At 37.0% G+C, this 17,688-nt stretch overlaps 2 protein-coding genes across 4 annotated transcripts; both read right to left on the minus strand.

Moving 5' to 3' along the window:
* Positions 1-362: 362 nt before the first annotated feature.
* On the minus strand, positions 363-11,511 carry LOC120266738 (serine/threonine-protein phosphatase BSL3-like). 3 transcript variants are annotated; one of them, XM_039274400.1, is made up of 22 exons: positions 10,903-11,511; positions 10,577-10,637; positions 9,808-9,886; positions 9,597-9,676; positions 9,415-9,509; positions 9,205-9,304; positions 8,128-8,197; positions 6,608-6,709; positions 6,433-6,514; positions 5,793-5,972; positions 4,861-5,134; positions 4,446-4,686; positions 4,079-4,249; positions 3,536-3,774; positions 3,081-3,165; positions 2,864-2,962; positions 2,585-2,784; positions 2,405-2,480; positions 1,487-1,622; positions 1,262-1,401; positions 1,099-1,162; positions 363-959 (listed from the first exon to the last, which is right to left on the minus strand). In XM_039274400.1, the coding sequence occupies exons 1-22, from the start codon at positions 11,261-11,263 to the stop codon at positions 925-927; spliced, it is 2,970 nt and encodes a 989-aa protein (XP_039130334.1). In that variant the 5' UTR covers positions 11,264-11,511; the 3' UTR covers positions 363-924. The 3 variants fall into 3 exon arrangements, with proteins under 3 accessions (XP_039130334.1, XP_039130333.1, XP_039130335.1); XM_039274399.1 differs by having other exon boundaries at positions 4,446-4,689; XM_039274401.1 differs by having other exon boundaries at positions 363-1,162; positions 4,446-4,689.
* A 1,842-nt stretch (positions 11,512-13,353) lies between these two features.
* Positions 13,354-17,254, minus strand: LOC120267526 (GTPase LSG1-2-like). The gene is given in 7 exon segments (XM_039275201.1): positions 13,354-13,966; positions 13,969-14,733; positions 15,519-15,575; positions 16,115-16,208; positions 16,595-16,681; positions 16,767-16,868; positions 16,948-17,254. Coding segments are annotated over 7 exon segments (1,803 nt in total). The 5' UTR covers positions 17,175-17,254; the 3' UTR covers positions 13,354-13,495.
* Between the last annotated feature and the right edge of the window lie 434 nt (positions 17,255-17,688).

Raw genomic sequence — 17,688 nt, forward strand, 5'->3', positions numbered from 1 at the left:
CCAATTGCATGTAGCTGTGTTCATCTCATGGTTAGGTTCTATTACGGATTGCATTTTATTGTATTGGCTATTTGTTACCAATCAGATGATACATGGCAAAGCCTTATTAATAGCATTTTTTAATTTCAAGGAGAATGTTTGAAATCATTGGTCACTAGCCATCGAATGCTGAACGCTGGTAATAATGGTTTGCCTTACGTATGTATATTCACCAAAATAACTTATAAATTAAATATTGTGATTTTGTCAAATCCAGAGAAAAAAAAAACCCCTGGCTCAAGTATTTTGTACAATGCCGCTGCTCAAACAAGATCACCTCAATCCATGTATCAACTCCAAATTCATGCTAGAAATACTTAAAATGAACAAATAAAACCAAATTACTCTCAAGCGTGGAAGCTTTAGTCTTCAAGAATGGAAACAAAGAATGAAAAGCAAGTAGTCCCTTGCTGACCACAAAACCAGCTTCATACACAGTTCCTAAGTCCACTCAAAAAGTTGCAGAGAAAATTTACTACAAGTAGTGGATTATATATATATCTATGTTACATACTGCTGTGAACTCTCCATCATCACTTCTCACTGGTCCTATTTATAAAGTCTTCACAAGAAAAGATCTAAGAAGCGTGGGTAAAAAAAAAAAAAGAATATCTACCATAATTAATAACCCCTGTGCAATAACGAACACTCAAATGGCTGATACAGATGAAAATGCACACCTATCCTCCCTCCAACTCCTGCTCAGATATACACATGAGTGTCCCAGGAACTACGAGACAACCTCTGGGCCGAATGAATCAAGTACTGGTTAAATCATGATATGGATTGAGCTTAAATCTGCCAACAGTTTGATCCTCCGTCTGAGCTAGCCATGTTCTAGATGCGAAAGATTGCAAATTTCATTGTAGTTCTCTCCCATGATACTCATCGGACTTCAAAACTTGGCTCATGGAAGGTTCCTGCACATCATTCACACAAAAACCCTAATTATCGGATGAAAAAAGAGCCAGAACACAAGCCAGCAGTAGGTGCCTTGGAGAGTGGAACAGAAATGACTATTGACACATAAAAATGATTCCTATATCCAAGCAAGGGAACCTCGGTCATTTGCTACTTGAGGACGGCCCCTGGTTGGTGTTGGTGGTCTGTTTGCATTAAGCTCCTGACAAACAAAAGATCAATTCAATAAAAACATAAGTCATACACAATAGAATATAACATTAGGTACTCGGACAACAAATCAAAGAGAGAAAAGCAGCACCTGCATCCACGTATCATCGATATGGTGTTCTGGTGAGGTTTCAGGTGAACTAATTGCAGGGGGTAAAGGATGAATGAGCTTAGGGACAACAACAAGGTCTCTTCCCAATACTAGGATTGCTCCTGCGTTGTTTGCAGTACCTGCAAAGAGGAAATGAATGACAACAGAAAAAAGGATGCTCATCTAAAGATTAATAAATGAAAAGGAATAAAAAGATGAACTCACCACAATAATTAGTTGCAGAAAAAAGGGTAATTAGATGTCCTTGTGCAAAGCGCTCAAAACCATCCATCACACATTCATGTGCCCGTACTATTAATTGCAAGTCATTTTTATTACAAAACTCAATGACCCGGTCAGGCTGCAGCAACAGGAAGTTGAATTTGAGTGAGACACTAGTATAAGCGGTTTAAAACATTAAACAAATTAACAAATTATAAAGCTTCAGTTGGCAGGTGTATATAATTGAAAGCAGTGAAGGAAGTTTAATCTCACAACTATGGCTTGAGCGCACATGCACATATGCACTGAATCTCAAAACACAAACATAAACCAGTATCTTGGCTTCTTAGTTTCATAGAAAACGTATGCTATGAATCCCTAGTTAAATAAAACTTCATGCTTATAGAAATTAAAAATTAAAACTCTAAACAAACAGGTGTTCGATATTTAAATAAGCAAGGATATTCCATGATTTAAGTGTACTGCTCTTGCCAAACCTTCTAAGGTTGAATGAACTGTTTCCAGTGAATCCTAACATTTACCAAGTGATAGAGACAGAATTAAAAAAAACATTTCTTACCATTAAACAACCAGAACAAGTAGTAAAATAATGTTGTATCTGGCACTTTCAATAAGTTAAAAATAATGAGCAGTGGCAGAAAGAAACATTACAAAATTTTTACCACTAAAGAAATTCAGGGCCACAGCATCTTCAGCATCACAGAGTTGAATTCACTTTATTTTTGAGTAATCAGTTAAGATCATTCCTTTTAGTTAAACACCAACTAACTCGCACATGAAATTACTGATACAAGCAAAATTTTATGCAATGCATTTGGCTCCAACCATTTTCAATAGTAAAGATTTCAGAAAAATATCATTAATGTGATAATTTGACCATAGGTCGTTCATAATACTCACCCCAAAAGTCACAAGCCCGGGCCCCCTTGCATTTGGTCTCAACCCTTCAACACTATCATTTTCAGTAGGATCAGACCTGAAAGAAAAATAAATCGCAGAAGGAAGAAAGGAAAATACAATTAGACCATATGGCACAGATGGAAACAGTAGAAAGTCCTTGGAAGCAATCAGTATACTAACCATAGCAGATCCATGAGAACAACTGAACCTGCTTCCATTGTAATTGGACGTTGAAGGTCCTCAATCTGTTTCACATGATCTATGGACCGACCAATGCCACCATGCATGCAGATAATTTTCTTTTCAATTAATGCAGCCAAAGGAAGCCAATTAAATAACCGGTTTATCCTATGCCAAGCCCAGATTCCATCACGTTCACCCTGTTTCCAGGAACAGATGTTTGATCACATCAAAGTTACTGACTCAAGCATTAAGAGTTAAAGTACTTCATTATTATACCATGCGTTCAATGCACTCAATCCGGAATCCAAATAAAGCATTTATATCGGCTGCCTCATGGTTCCCCCGGATTAAATGTACATTATGTGGATACTCAACCTGTAAGTTAAAACAATTGAGATGGAAAATATTGTTGGATTACCATGAAATTTAAGATATTTGACTAGCTAATAAGTAAAAATGATGTAAAATTATTAATCCGAGGCAAAACAAATACCTTCAGTGCAAGGAGAAGGGTAATAGTTTCCAAACTATGTTGTCCACGGTCGACATAGTCTCCTAAGAAGAGATAATCAATATAACTGAAAATCACAAAAGTTAATCAGCATAGAAAGTACAGCTTTTCTCCTCGTGACAAACAGAATGAAGATATCACAACCAAACTATAAAATCAAGCTAATTTAAAGAAAAATTGTCGAATAATAATAAGAATAATAAAAGAAAGAAAATATATTACAGTTACTACTTGTAAGACTGCATGGAGGGATGATTAGATAACTCAAGCCATAAGGAAAAATGCATATTGATTTGAATATCAAACTTTAAAAAAGTCCATCCACCCATAAAAGAATATAAATGATATCCTAAAAGCACTGCTAGATATAACGTGAAATGAAAGGAAAGCAAAAAAAGAAATGCTGAAAATATAAAGCAAAGAATCAATAGACTTACGCTATGTCCCCTGCTGTGGAGGGAGCACCATACTCATCAAAAAGACGCATGAGGTCCCCAAATTGTCCATGTAAATCACCAAAAATTTTAACAGGAGCATTAATTTGCAAAACACTGGGTTCACTTGAAAATATCCTTTCAGCACTGTCACAGAGATCTGCAATTTCATTGCAGTCTAAAAAGAACTGCCTACGGACAGGGGGCTTCCATCCACGTGGTTTTAACAGTAGTGCAATTACCTGGTTTTGCAATATAAATTCAAAAATTTAAAAAGACCATTTGGTTTGCAGAGGCAATAACAATTTGGCCAAAATTACCAAGGTTCCCTGCTAATTTTCTTTAATCAAAAGAATTCAATAATGCTTAAAAATTCATGGTATTATAGAAGAAAAATGACAGACTCAATTCAAGATATCAACAATTTATACAGCAATACTACAGTAGTATGACAATGAGCAAAAGGCAGCAGTCAGCCCTCTCAATACCATGAAAGGCCTCAACATTCATACTGTATATTTCTGGGATAAAAAAAATATATATTACCTTCTTAGGCACACTAGAGATAGACATTTGCCGATCTAATAATTTCCTAGATGCAGTTGCACTCTCAGGTGTGCCATAGCTAACCCTCCTGCCTTCATACTCAAATTGATCAATGGACAGCTGCCTGACCATGCCACCCAAAGCACCACCAGTCTCTGCAGCTACAACCACCTGATCAGTGAGAGGAACTCGTCGTCACATGTACAGAAATGGCAGACAGCTAGTTGATGACTCACAATAATTAAGACAGGCTAAGACAATTAAATCTGGCAACATTTGTGTTCAGCAGAAGCCCTAACAGCTAAAAGAGAACCTTCTTTACTTCAACAGTTCATTATAAGTTTATACAGCAATAAGTTGAACTTACTGCTCTGTGATGCAGCCGAACTCTAGCTGGTGTGACACTGTTTGATAGAGAAGATTCTGGAACATTAGAAGGCAGTGAAATTTGTTTCCCACTTGGTGTAGCCTCTGCACCACGATCCCGTTCATGCAATTGATCAACTTCCCCATTAACTTGGCGGGCCTTGGCAGCAGCTAAAGTAGCACTTATTGCCTCAGCCTCAGCAGCAGAGGCTTCGACTAAGTACTCTACACCTTTATTCAATCTCCTGCACAAAGGTCAATCCTAAGTTATCTACAAAAATGCAGCAACCAAAAACGACATTTTAATATCAGCATATATCCACTTCTATCCAGCTGTAGAGAACACTAAGGTTCAACTCATCAGATGAGATGATACAGTAACTTTACTGTGACACAAAACATTAATAACAAACTACCTGGGTCCTTGGAGCATAGCATTTTCGGTGCTTATATCAGTATACATATCTCCATTAATTGGGGGAGCAACAGGACTTCCAAGCACCACTGAACCATCAGGAACTGCTTCTGGACCACTTTGCCGAGTCCTTTCATCACCATAGGCATATCGTCCAGTAGATCTCCCTGCTGGCACATTCGAAACTGCAGCAGCTGCAGCAGCATGGGAAGCTGCACTGGTTGTTTCAGCAGCAGCAAGATCTTCGGCAACAAGGAGGTCATCAAGCAGAACACCTACAGAACAAGTCACATAATTCAACTAATAGATAATCAAACAAAATATACTAGTCACCATTAGCAGAACCACATAAAGTGGCACCATTGTAGAATGGAGAATAATCGGTTGCACATAGCTTAAAATAGGTAAGTAATATAAATTACAACCAAATGGAACACAAAATCATAAATTGGTTGCTAAAGTGCCATGGAAATCCAGCTTTTTAAGTGAAATAATTAAAAGTTTGCACCAAAATAATAACAACTTTCTTTTTGCATTTTCCATGAAGGATTACAATTTTGATCACTAAGAACAATAAAGCAAATTTGAAATGGCTATTTAGCAGATTTCTGATGACATTAGGTAGCAGGCAAGATATTTTAAGAAGTATTGCACACTATGGCTGAAAAGCATTCATAATGGCAAAGAGTGAGTTGACTACACATCATAAAAACAAAGTATGGAAGACATAAATCCTGTTACACATTCTGCTTAAATCCAAAAGAAATATGTCAGCAGAATAATTTTTCAACTTCAGGAGGCTGATCATTTCTTTAGAAAAGAAAGAAACCGATCAAATTAGTGTGCCAGCAGAAATAAGACCTGAGTGTACATTTAGATACCAGAAATCCAGTCTAGAATAGATGCTCAAGAAAATTCAAAATCACCACTTACCACCACGTAAACCTCCATATATGAAGATCAAGTCACCAACTGCAGCTGCTGCATGTCTACAGCGTCGTGTTAGCTCAACAGAAGCATCTCCACCTGCAGCATCAGCACTATATCTCCCTGTCCGCGGGGTTGTGACCACAGCTTTTGTATCGCACCAAACTCCAGCAGCAGTGTCCAGCACTGGTCAAAAAGGAGAGAAGCAAACAACAACATTAAGGAGTAGATAACGCAAAAAAATAAGCAAACTGACCTTATATCCAAATCCTACACATAATTCAAACCCTAAAATATTTTTTTAAAACAGTACACGTGTTTATCTTTTAATCTATGATACTAAATCTGTGCACAGATTCTAATAACATAAATGTGGCCAGTAGGAGCCCCTCTTAGAATTGTTGTCCTGAATCATAAGCCTACCACACATGTGTATGCCCTTAAACATTAATTTAAAGTTTTGCATGAATGAAAATTCATAAAGACCACACCAAAAGGCAGCAGGTTACTACCATCCATTGTTAAATCTAACTATAGAAAAATAATAATGAGTTTATCTGAAAGCTGAATTTGGTTAGAAAAACAAAAATAGCATATTAAAATGACCAAAGTTACAAGCACAAGACCAAATAACTTATGAAACTACCTGCAATACTTGATGAGTCTTCTACCATGCGTCCACCACCTAGAGCCCCTCCAGACACATGAAGTCGGGCATTCACAAAAACCTAGCATTACAATGGCATAAATAGAAAAATCAGAAAAACATTATAATAATTACTGAAATAAATGAAAAAAATAATTGGAGGTTGGAATCTCACAGCTGCATGTTGGTATCTAGGGGAGGGAGAGACACCAGGTGCAATAGCCCACTCCCAACGGCCATCCCTATGCTTTGCAAGACCATAAGCGCTTGAGAGAGGCTAAAATGGAGAGAAGAAACAAACAAACACAGATAAATCAAGATCTATGCAAAATGAAGTCCACAAGAGTAATCCAACCAAACAATACAAAATGCATATAGTGTTTCTTCAACAAGACAAAGCATCAAAATTTGGCCTCATTAACATAAGGAATCTGGAGTATTGCTTAGTATGCAGAACAGCATTCAGAAATTAACACATATAATGTGTGAGCGATCGAAATAAAAAAAGTAAAACGTCAGGTGACTGTTATCAGTCAGCTATCAACATCAGTTGCAAGACCAATGTCACTAATTTTATCAAATGAGAAACACATATACTCAACAGAATACTGATGCTAATTCGTTCTGTTCTACATAAAGAGGATTTATGAGGTTTCAAAAAGTAAAAATTAAAAATTTGAGAAAAAAATCCATCAAGAATAATTGGAATATGAGAGATATGACCACATTGGTGGACAAATTTTATGTGGACTCTTTTTTTTCATAAATTAGAGAGTACAATTTCACCTTCTAAATTCCAAGTCCCAATAACTACTGATAATCCAATCACTACCTAAGTCAATGAGTAGTATCATCAAAGAGCTTAGGCCTGCACAGTAATTGAATTGTCGATTAATAAAAAGGGCACTGAGAACCAATTATTCAGTAACTGAACCACTAATTAAGAAAACGCATATAGGAACCCACAACAATTATAATATTTAATGCTTCCAAACAGAAAAAGAGCTTGTACTAATCAAGCATTTCAAGTACCAGATTAATCCCCAAGCCTTAAAAAAAAAGGCCAAATGGTGACATATTGTTCAGACCAAAGGAGGATGACATCAGCAATTATTTTCAAATAATTTCTTCCATATTTTTTTGCAGGTACGAGTTTACATTGGATTTATTTAATTAAAGTGTTGTTTTGACTGGAATCAAGTGTTACACATCAACATCCAAATCTATGCTATGATTTCCAATTGGAAGACAGGAAATAAAGTAAGAGATCTCTACATTTTCTTAATAATATTACAATCACATAACTTGTCTCAAGCACTGCAATATGGTTTTAATTGGTTTCCATCAAAGGCCACTAGACTATATGCACAAATAAAAATATTTGGAATACAGAAGAAACAACAGGTTCAGCATATTAAACATGATTAATGAACCGTGAGACTGTGACCAATAGGTGATCAAGTGTCCAAAATATGCAAGAATTGCGAATGCTTAAATCCGTGAAATAATTAATAGTCCAACTAATATTATATTTTCACTAAGATGCTATGAAATGCTATTGGCCTAATTACACAAGAAGCAAATAAATAGACCAATGCCAAATAAGCAATATGAAAATTTATCAAACTGACATCCCTCAATAAATTTGAATCTAAGAACAATTATTAGAGATTTACTGTAACCTTTACAACTCACCACGCTGTTTGCATCCCTTCCTCCACAGAGCAGAAGAAGGCCATCAGACCGTGCACTTGCAGTTGCATACCTATTCAAGTACATTTTGGTTTCTTTTTAGAAATACACGCTTTGCATAATAATACTGAAATATTAAAGGCATTATGCATACATCAAGACATCATCATTGCTTTATAAAGTTCATGAACATTAGGCCTGCTCAGCCATTTAAGCAAATCTTTCATGATTAATGGCCACATGAAATTTCAAAATATTCAAAGATAGGGTAAAAAACAACATAACTCCATGTTTCATATTTTCAAAAACAATCAATAATCACAAGAGGAAGCCCAGCCCAACCCATCCACTCACGTTATGAGAGAAGAATAGAGAGACTAAAAAAACTCATGGAAATAATATATAGAATCACCATCTAATCAAAAGTAGTCAAGAGAGCACAACAAAAACAGATTAAAAAAAGGACCTCTTACATTTTAGTATGTCCAGTCATAGAGGAAACCATACCCAGTTTTTGTAAAGGAAAAACTTATACAAAGTTTCAGTCAACAGAGGTTTCAGAAAAACGAAGTGTTAAAGTCCGTTTTAGAAGCACAGAGTGCAAGGGAGGGCACTAAATTTCCTCTCTGAGAACCACTTTGTTCGGAGATAAAGGAACAATGACCCATAATTGCACCTTAAGATAAAACTGTCATACATACTTACTCCAGTACTACATTCCTCTCTAAAAACCATTTTTGTTTGGAGAAAGATAACAATGCCTCGGATTAAAATAAAGCTAAAAATTTGCCCTGAATCTTGTAGATACTTTCAACCTTTAGTGTATGATCCTAAAACTCACTTTTGCAAGAATTTGCAATTAAGACTCTTCTAGATAAAGAGGCTTCTCTGCATAAGTCATTTATAACCTAGAAAAGCTTTCTCATAACAAAAAGATATTCTGAAGCAGTCCAAAAACAGGGTCAAAGTACCTCAAGTATGACAGATTAAATATAAATGGCAACACATCATAAGCTTTCCAAGAAAAAAAATATAAACAGATACTGAAGAGCTCAAGGCACTCTGTCCAAAATTACTCACATGCATGGGGGAGGGCCTTCACCTTCCGGTTCCAACTTTCTCCATTCGTAGGGTTTGGCTGCAGTGTCTAGGGCCCAAACATCTGCTAAAGGCCTCTTACCTAAACGCATGATTCAAACTGTGGTCTAAAGCATTGCCCAAGATGAAACATAAACTTTTCCATAAATTTCATGGTTATATGGTATTAAGAACATGGGAAAGGAAGAGTACCATCATTTCCACCAATTGCCAACAGGAACCTCTGTCCCACCAAAGCCATAACATGTCCATAACGAGGACCAGGGCCAGGTCCCTGGACAACAACTCTGCGGTTACATGTATAACACAATATCTATATTAGTATAATAACCAAAAAGATAACAAACAAACATCTAAAACAATGTAGTTGCAACCTGTGCCATCGTGGCCGTTGTTGTGTTAAGTCAAGAACATGAAGATCCTCTGCAGACAAACCAGCAGGCCCAATTCCACCCTATGGTGTGAAGAAGAAATTATACTACGGTAAGAAACCTTCTACTTAAAAAAATTCCTCCATCAGATAGTTAAATAATCTGATATAATAGTGCCCCTAATATTATAGAAAAAACCATTCACATGGAGTACCTGAATCACCACCATGGTACCAACTGCAGTAGCAACATGAGCAGCCCTGGGTGAAGGAGGTTCTCCAAGTGGTGTAAGCCTGAAACCATCAATAGTAACATGACAATAAGAAATGAGCATTTCCCTTCAAAAATCTGGTACAGACCGAATTGCATCAACTTTTTAACCAAAACATATTTTTTTAAAAAAAGTTCAAACAGTTATTTTTCGATTACATCTATCCCTAGTTTTACATTCTATGTGTCTCCACTTGTAATAAACAATAAAAAGCTAAGAAATAATATATCTATCAATTCCATGTCAAACATTGAAATCATCTATTAGAAATACAAACTGAAACTGCCTAACAATCAACAAATGACTGATGACTTTTAAATAGTCCCTTCAATAAGCAGTCTCCATGAATGAGAACTGCTTGAACAATGACCAGAGCCAAGACATCAAACACAACAAAAATACTGTGGGGCAATTCTTTAACAATAATAACCAAGGGGTATGATAAGCGATGTTTCATCTCCAAAAACATGCCCATTTAAGTTATAAGCAACATTACCTTTCAATCTAACAACAGAGGGTCTACACACACAAAGTTTCAGTACATAGATTTCGATTTACTGTTCATACATCTACTGACAACTTATAATCAAATAAATGAAACAAACCACCAAAATAGCAAAGCAAAAGCAAAAGGCAACATAACTGCATTCATGAACCAAAGCCTTTGAACAGAAGCACCAGACAAAAACCCTCAGTTTGGAAATTCGCTCACCTGGACCATTTACTTGACAATACATCATAACAATGGACATCCGCCGTTGCACCCGCCAGACCTGCAATACAAGAAAACCACAACAGCTAAAGAAAATCCCAAGAAAGGTGCCAAATTAATATAAAACAATCCATCAACTAGCAAATTCTAGCCCTAATTTTACAAAATCCAGTTCTAACAAAAAAAAAACACAAAATCAGGCTTCCAAACCATAATTCAATAAAAAGCAGCATGACAGAGCACCAATTTCACAAATAAACCAACACAGCCCTAAAATCTAGGGTTTCAAAACACAAAGAAGAGATCAAGAAAGGGGAACAACATACGGATTCCAGCGCTGCCAGCGGGGGAAGGCGGGGCAGCGGAGTTGCCCTCAAGGGCAGTAGCTCCACCAAACAAGATAAGACGGGGACCGATATACCCAGGGGTACCTTCCTCTCCAACCGCAGCCACAGCGGTGAGAGTGTGACCGCACCTCGACCCAGGGCCATCCTCCTTCTTCTCAATGATCGCGTTCACCACCGAATACGTCGGCGCTGGCCTAGGACCCGCCAAGGCTGCCTGAGCGGACGACGCCGGAGGCGAGGGAGAGGGTTCAGAGGCCGGCGACGCCGGCGAGGCGTCATGGTGGTTGGCCGAGGCAGGATCGTGATCAGGCTCGGAAGGCATCGAGGAGTCCACGTCCATCGTGGCGGCGATCCGGTTCGATTCGGTTCGGTCTACGAATTCCGGTTCGGTCGCGCATTCCTCCGGTTCGGCATCGTTTTGCTCCGGCCGGCGAAGCTTATCGGATCTAATCCAAAGCGAAACCCGGATCCGTTATCTCCTTCGGCGAGAAATCGGGCGTGAAATTGGATTTTGGGGAAAAACGAGAAGAAGAGTGAAAGAGAGAAAGAGAAGGGTCGGAAGAGAAGCGAGAGAGAGAGAGAGAGAGAGAGAGAGAGAGAAAGAGATGATAATTAGGAAATTAAAAAATTATGTAAATTTTAAATTTGTGATAATTTTTCATTGGGCTTTCTTATTTTTAGGTTTTTTTTTTATTATAAATACAAAAAAATATTTATTTATTTTAATGGCAGGATGTGTTTCTAAGAAGCGGCCGAGGAATAAAGGAGAGGTCGCGGTCGGATTCGGATTCGGATCCAGAGCGCGTTGGCGGGCGTGGTTAGGATCCGGTTGTCAAGGTGACCGGGTGGGGCCGGTTAACCGGTGGGGAAAGAAGTGGGTTGACTTTTCTAGAAGAAGAAGAGCATTGAGACTTGGGTTTGACCTCTGTTTGAGTGAGTTAAATTGAAGAAGACTTTTTTTTTAGTGATATAAATTTAATGATTAAGTATTTTACTTGTTTATAATTTCTATGATGAGTAGTAATTAATGATTTTTTTTTTTGCTTTTATTTGTATAGATGTGGATTGGTTAAGTGGATTGAGAGATTAAAAGATTAGAACGTTAATTAAATTAAATTAACATTAATAATATCAATATCAATTAATGAGACGTGTGTAAGAAAATTGAATTGAACTTAAATATTTATATTGAATTTATTAAAAATTAGATTTAAGAATATTTAAAGTTGCGGCCAAACCCATTCAAATTTATTTCTCATATATTTTTATTTTTAACATTAAAAGTACCAGAAAAAATGAACTATTTAACTCTTAAATTTTCATATATTGAAACTAAAATTAAAATGTTACTATTTACTGCACTTACAACATAAACATGAAACTAAAAAATCATTTCTGTGTAAAGTGGAAAATTAGAGAGTTTATGATTGAAGATTCATTATTTATCTATATTTATAAAAAAAAAATTATTTTTTTACTCCTCTATATATATATATATATATATAAAGGTTCCTTTCATTCATTGATTCATTAATTCGCTTTGAAGTGTTGGAAGAAAAGAGAATAAATGAAAGGGAAGGAAGAGGACAAATTTAATGGCTTTTTAGTTTTGTTAAGGTATTGTTTGACTTATGTTATCCCCAAAAGGAAGAAAGGGTGTGTGATCTCTTCTTATCTCATGCTCCCCATTTTGGATGAGTGTGAGCCCCTCAATGCCCCATCTTTCCATGCATACATTGCTATTTTACTTCTTCTTTTTTTTTTTTAACTTTCCTCATTAATTTAAAAAGTGACTGATATTTTCTTGTCCACAAAAACCAACATGTGAAAGAAGATCTTCTTTTGCTTACTTGATTCACAAAACTTTAGTAATTCAATTATTATTATCATTATTAACATAAAATTATTGAGGGTATGCAAAATGGTGGGAATTTTAATACTGTAGTGTTGATTTCTTTTGGAGTGTTTTGAACTTTGTTTGTGCATTCTTTGACTAGTTTGATGGGTGATAGATTTAATTCAATTGGAGTTTATGTCAAACAGACAATCACCAGCTAATTTTACAAATCATTCCAAATCAAGTTTATAAATTAAAGCTTATAATGATTTAATTTAGACTGAATTACAGGCTTCATTTTTTAGTAATAAAAAAAGTTTTTCCTTTTTTTTTTTTTTACAAATTTTTTTTTATCATTTATTAATGGTTTGATTTCACATTTAAAAAAAAACTTTAAAATTATTGAAAATCACTTATAAGAGTGACAAATTAAAGATAAAAATTTTCAGAAATTTTAATGAAGAATAAAACAAGTCCTATGTCAATCACAAATCTGGAACTCAAAACTCAAATGTGCCTTAAAAATTGAGAATTCAACATGCACTTCAACTAAAAAGTGTCTAACAAAATTAAGTATTAAGAAATACTATAGATTTCCAAAAAAAACACCAACAGCTGCTGAGATATATTAATAGAAAAAGCCAATTTTATCTATAGCACAAGTTACATTATAACAAGTAATGTTATGCAGCTAATGAAGCAATTTGTCACAACAAATATCGAAACAAACAAGCTTCAAATGCTGGCTTTGATGGCTTCAAAATTAACAGCAGGCTTCTGGAACACCCTCGCAACAGGCATGCCATCACCATTATCATTACCTACTCTCCAAGATCGATCCTTCTTCCTCTGAGGTTTCTTGTGGTGCTTATGGGCCGAGGCTGTGTTTTTCTTCTTCACTGCAGCTACATTTTTGGATGATAAACTACTGGCCATGTCAAATGATTCGAGGTCGTTGAGAACATGATTGATGTCAGGTACATCGGTGCCATTTTCAAAGGAGATTGAAGTTTCGTGTTCATTGTCATCACTGATGTGTGATTCGTGGTCTTCAAAGGAGGGTGTAACGCCAACGAGCAAACTGTTATCATCCTCTGATTCCCCGTCTGGAGGCATCTCGTAGTGAGGCAGCTTTCCGTCGATGTAATCCTTGAGAATCTGGCGGGCAGCTCTGGTCTCATCTGGTAAACCCGCTTGACCCGACGTGTCCCACGTGATGCACAATAGGCTCGCAGGAGCTCTGATGAAGTCGGTGGCCTTGATTGTGATTCATAAGGCTTTGGTTTTGGCAGTGTAATGTTGTATATGCCCTCAAGGGCATGCCTAGGAACTCGGTCAGCAACCACCTGAATGGCTTGCCTGTGCTCAGTCATTCGATCAACAGGTAGCACTCCTGAAGCAATCATCTCATACCGAGAGCTGGAGAATGAAGGGAACACAAGTCCTGGGCAGTCACAAAGGATGAGCTCATCTGAGATGATCAGAGTCTGGAAATGTTTTGTCTTTCCTGGAGTTGAAGTCACTCCTGCCCGTTTTTCACCTACCAATGCATTGATTGTAGAGCTTTTGCCAACATTCGGATACCCAACAAACCCCACAACAACATGCTTAGATGTTGGCTGAACTGTACCCGGTTCAGAACAATCATCTTGCACGGATTCTTGGTCATTTGACACCATCCGATTTGCCACAATAGCCTCTGCTTCAGCCTGCAAGCGAGCCAAGAGCTCAGTCCTATCATAAATCTTGGTATCAGGAGTGGCTTCTTGTGAAAACTTCTCATCTTCCCAGTGATGGTTCAGCTTTTTTCCCTCCAGTGACGCAGAAGCAGCCTTTGCAGACCAAAACACAAAAAGAATCCCATGAAGCCGGAAGTACCTTGCCCATCTCTGCCGGACAGACAAAGGTAAGAGATCTGCCTTATTGACAAGAAGCAGCGTTTTCTTGTGCTCATCAATTTCCCTTGCATATGCCTGTCATCAGAAAACAAATATTTCATGGAGTAAGAAAAAAAAAAATAAAGCAGATTGATCAAGGATGGATAACAAATAATGTTCATTTGGGAATTTTAAAAACTAAGTACCAGAGCAGACTTCATAGTTACAGACACAGTAACAGGTGATTTCCTCCCACAAGGCCATCTCTAGTACCTTGCCTAAGCATGAAATTTTCAAGATTCAAGGGAAAAAAAGGCTTGTTTCCAATAGAACAAAGAAATTCATTTTCCTTAAAAGCAGTAATGAGGAAGCTGAATGCTCTGCATAATCTCTCAAACTCCTCTGTCACAAAGACTAGCCAATGGCAGGAGGACTTTGATGTTATCTAAATATTCAGAAGTTCAGGTTCGACACTGCAACTCCCAACCACTAAGCTATGACAAAGTGAACATGGAAAATTGAACCTGAATAAAACTTAATTTGCTTTGCTAAGTAAAAGGAGAGCAAATGTTCCTCAGTCATCTTTTGCAGAGGTATCAACTGGTTCTCAAAACTAAAAAGATCATGTACATCATAATTTAGAGGAAATCTTTAAAACAAAACAAGAAAATGTTATATAACGAAGAGAAAATTGGAAGGATTGGCATTATACTAGTGCAGAGAAAGAATAATCACAAGCAAATGAAAATAATAATAACAATAATATGGCTTCCTTGTTACACAAGCCATTACTACAGATACTTGAATTATTATACATCAGTATGATCAGCAATTATGTATACAAGTATAAACATGAGAATTACTATTGTAAAAGATTGTACCTCAAGATCAGGACAACGATAGAACAAGGGATCCCGAGCATCAACAACCATCACCAACTGATGAGATAGCCACAGCATTAATACAAATGTAATATGATCTAAATTAAATGTTTCATACCATATCAAATATAAGAAAATATTAACAAACTAGTAAAATATATAGTTAAATGAAATCATTCAAGTTGGTAATGCTAAATTAACCATTAAAGCACCTAGAAAAATAATTCCAGCATCAAAACTATCCAAAACAGCATCCAATTGATGAAAACTATTGATTACTTGCCAACAAACTTCAATCAGATCCATCTCAACTCCTACCTCTCTCAGCCAAAACAATAAAGAAAGAAAAAGAGGGGAAACTCTACTTTGCATGCAATCGGTCATTTGTAATGGCTAACTAATAAAGAAAACTTAAATTTGTACCAATTCATGAGTACAAGTTTAATGCAGAGTTATGCCATGAGGTCAAAAGACTTCCAATAATAAAAGTTGATTATGCTTCCAATGAACAAAAATGCCTAGAGCATCAACAAAAAACTACAATCAAACAAGCAATAAAACAAGAATAAAGCTCTAAAAGGACGAAAAAACCTTACCAGGTCACTTCGTTCAAGCACTCGCCAAAGTTGTCTCCAGATATCCAAGTTCTTCTCAAAGGGAGTAAGTACAAGCTTCTCATTCTCCTCCAATCTACAATTTATAGGCGCATTATGAGCACACTCATGGCAAAAAAAAAAAAACATAATAAATGAAAAATGTCCCTCAAAGCAACATATTCACATAAGAATAAGTGGTAACTCAAAATCATCAGCATAATAACAGCAATTCAAAATATTAATAAAAGAAAAAAGACAAAATGACCAAATTATTTACAAGACAAGCAGTTTGCCAAAAACGAATCTTTCCCAGTCTGGGGTACATATAAGGTTTGTATCAGGGAATTGGACACAAAAAAGTTCTCCCATTAGTTATTCTACATGGAAAATATTGGTGCATCCAAGCCTTATGAGCAAAAACAATGAAAAGAATCAATCTTCTAAATTAATGTTTTCTGGGAAAAAAAACAAGGAACTTACTTGGCCAGACCTCTACGCCAAATTAAAAAAGCCTGTCTTTCATTCGCATCGAGCTCCTCCACCGACATGCTAGCGTTCCACGGCGGCCTGCGCGCACAACAACATCATCAAGAACAAATAACAATCAAAGCAAAATCAGAGCAATCAAAGAACAATCTACAAATCACCATACCTCCTAGGAACCCGGAGACTGCTGGCATGCAAGGCCTCTTCCTGCCTCTGCTGATCCCTCCTCTCCCCCGCCGTCATCCCGCTCGTCTCACCACCGCCATCCCTACACCCAACCATCATCCAATCAAATCCAACCATCCAAAACAAAAAATCAAACAGAAAACACAAAGAAGCAGCAATACAGCTGGATGAGACTAGCGACAGGATTATCCACGGAGTAGAGAAGAGCGGCCTCCTCGGCATGCTGGAGCACAGCATCGATATCACTGATCTCAGTGACGGATTCAAGAACTTTTCGATTGGCGAGGCTAAGAGCTCGGCCCTTGTCCTTGGCCTGCTGCAGCGCCTGGTTGTGCTGCCGCACCAGGGCACGTCCCAGCCCTCCCGATCTCTCCTTCTTGCCTCCCATCCTCCTTCGCAAACCCTAGCTCTCTCTCTCTCTCTCTCTCTTCTCTCTTCTCACTTCTCTCTCTCACGCGCGCGTGTTCTTCGATTAGGTCTTGTTGAGAACGAGAAGATGAAGTTATGACGCAAGCTCTGACGCCAAACGGGCCGACTGAAGTTTGAATTTGGGCCGCCAATGGGCCTTATGGGCTGCGACGCCCACAAATCATTGACCCAGATTAATTTAATATTGATCATAATCCAATATTGATTAACAAAAAATACTATAATTTTATTTGTTTACTTAAATAAATTTTGTATTAAAAAAAAAATTTATTCCTGATATAAGTTTTTCTGGTTTGTTAAAACTCAACTCATTTTTGTTTGTTAAAACTCAACTCATTTAAAGTGAGAAATGATCCCATGAACTCGGTTTCATGGTAGTTATTACGAAACCAATATGTGATTCATTTTCACCTAGAGAACAATTTTTTAATGTAATTATCAATATATCCATATATTATATAATAAATAAATAA

This window comes from Dioscorea cayenensis, chromosome 8 (genome assembly GCF_009730915.1).
Source record: "Dioscorea cayenensis subsp. rotundata cultivar TDr96_F1 chromosome 8, TDr96_F1_v2_PseudoChromosome.rev07_lg8_w22 25.fasta, whole genome shotgun sequence".
Lineage (NCBI taxonomy): Eukaryota > Viridiplantae > Streptophyta > Magnoliopsida > Dioscoreales > Dioscoreaceae > Dioscorea > Dioscorea cayenensis.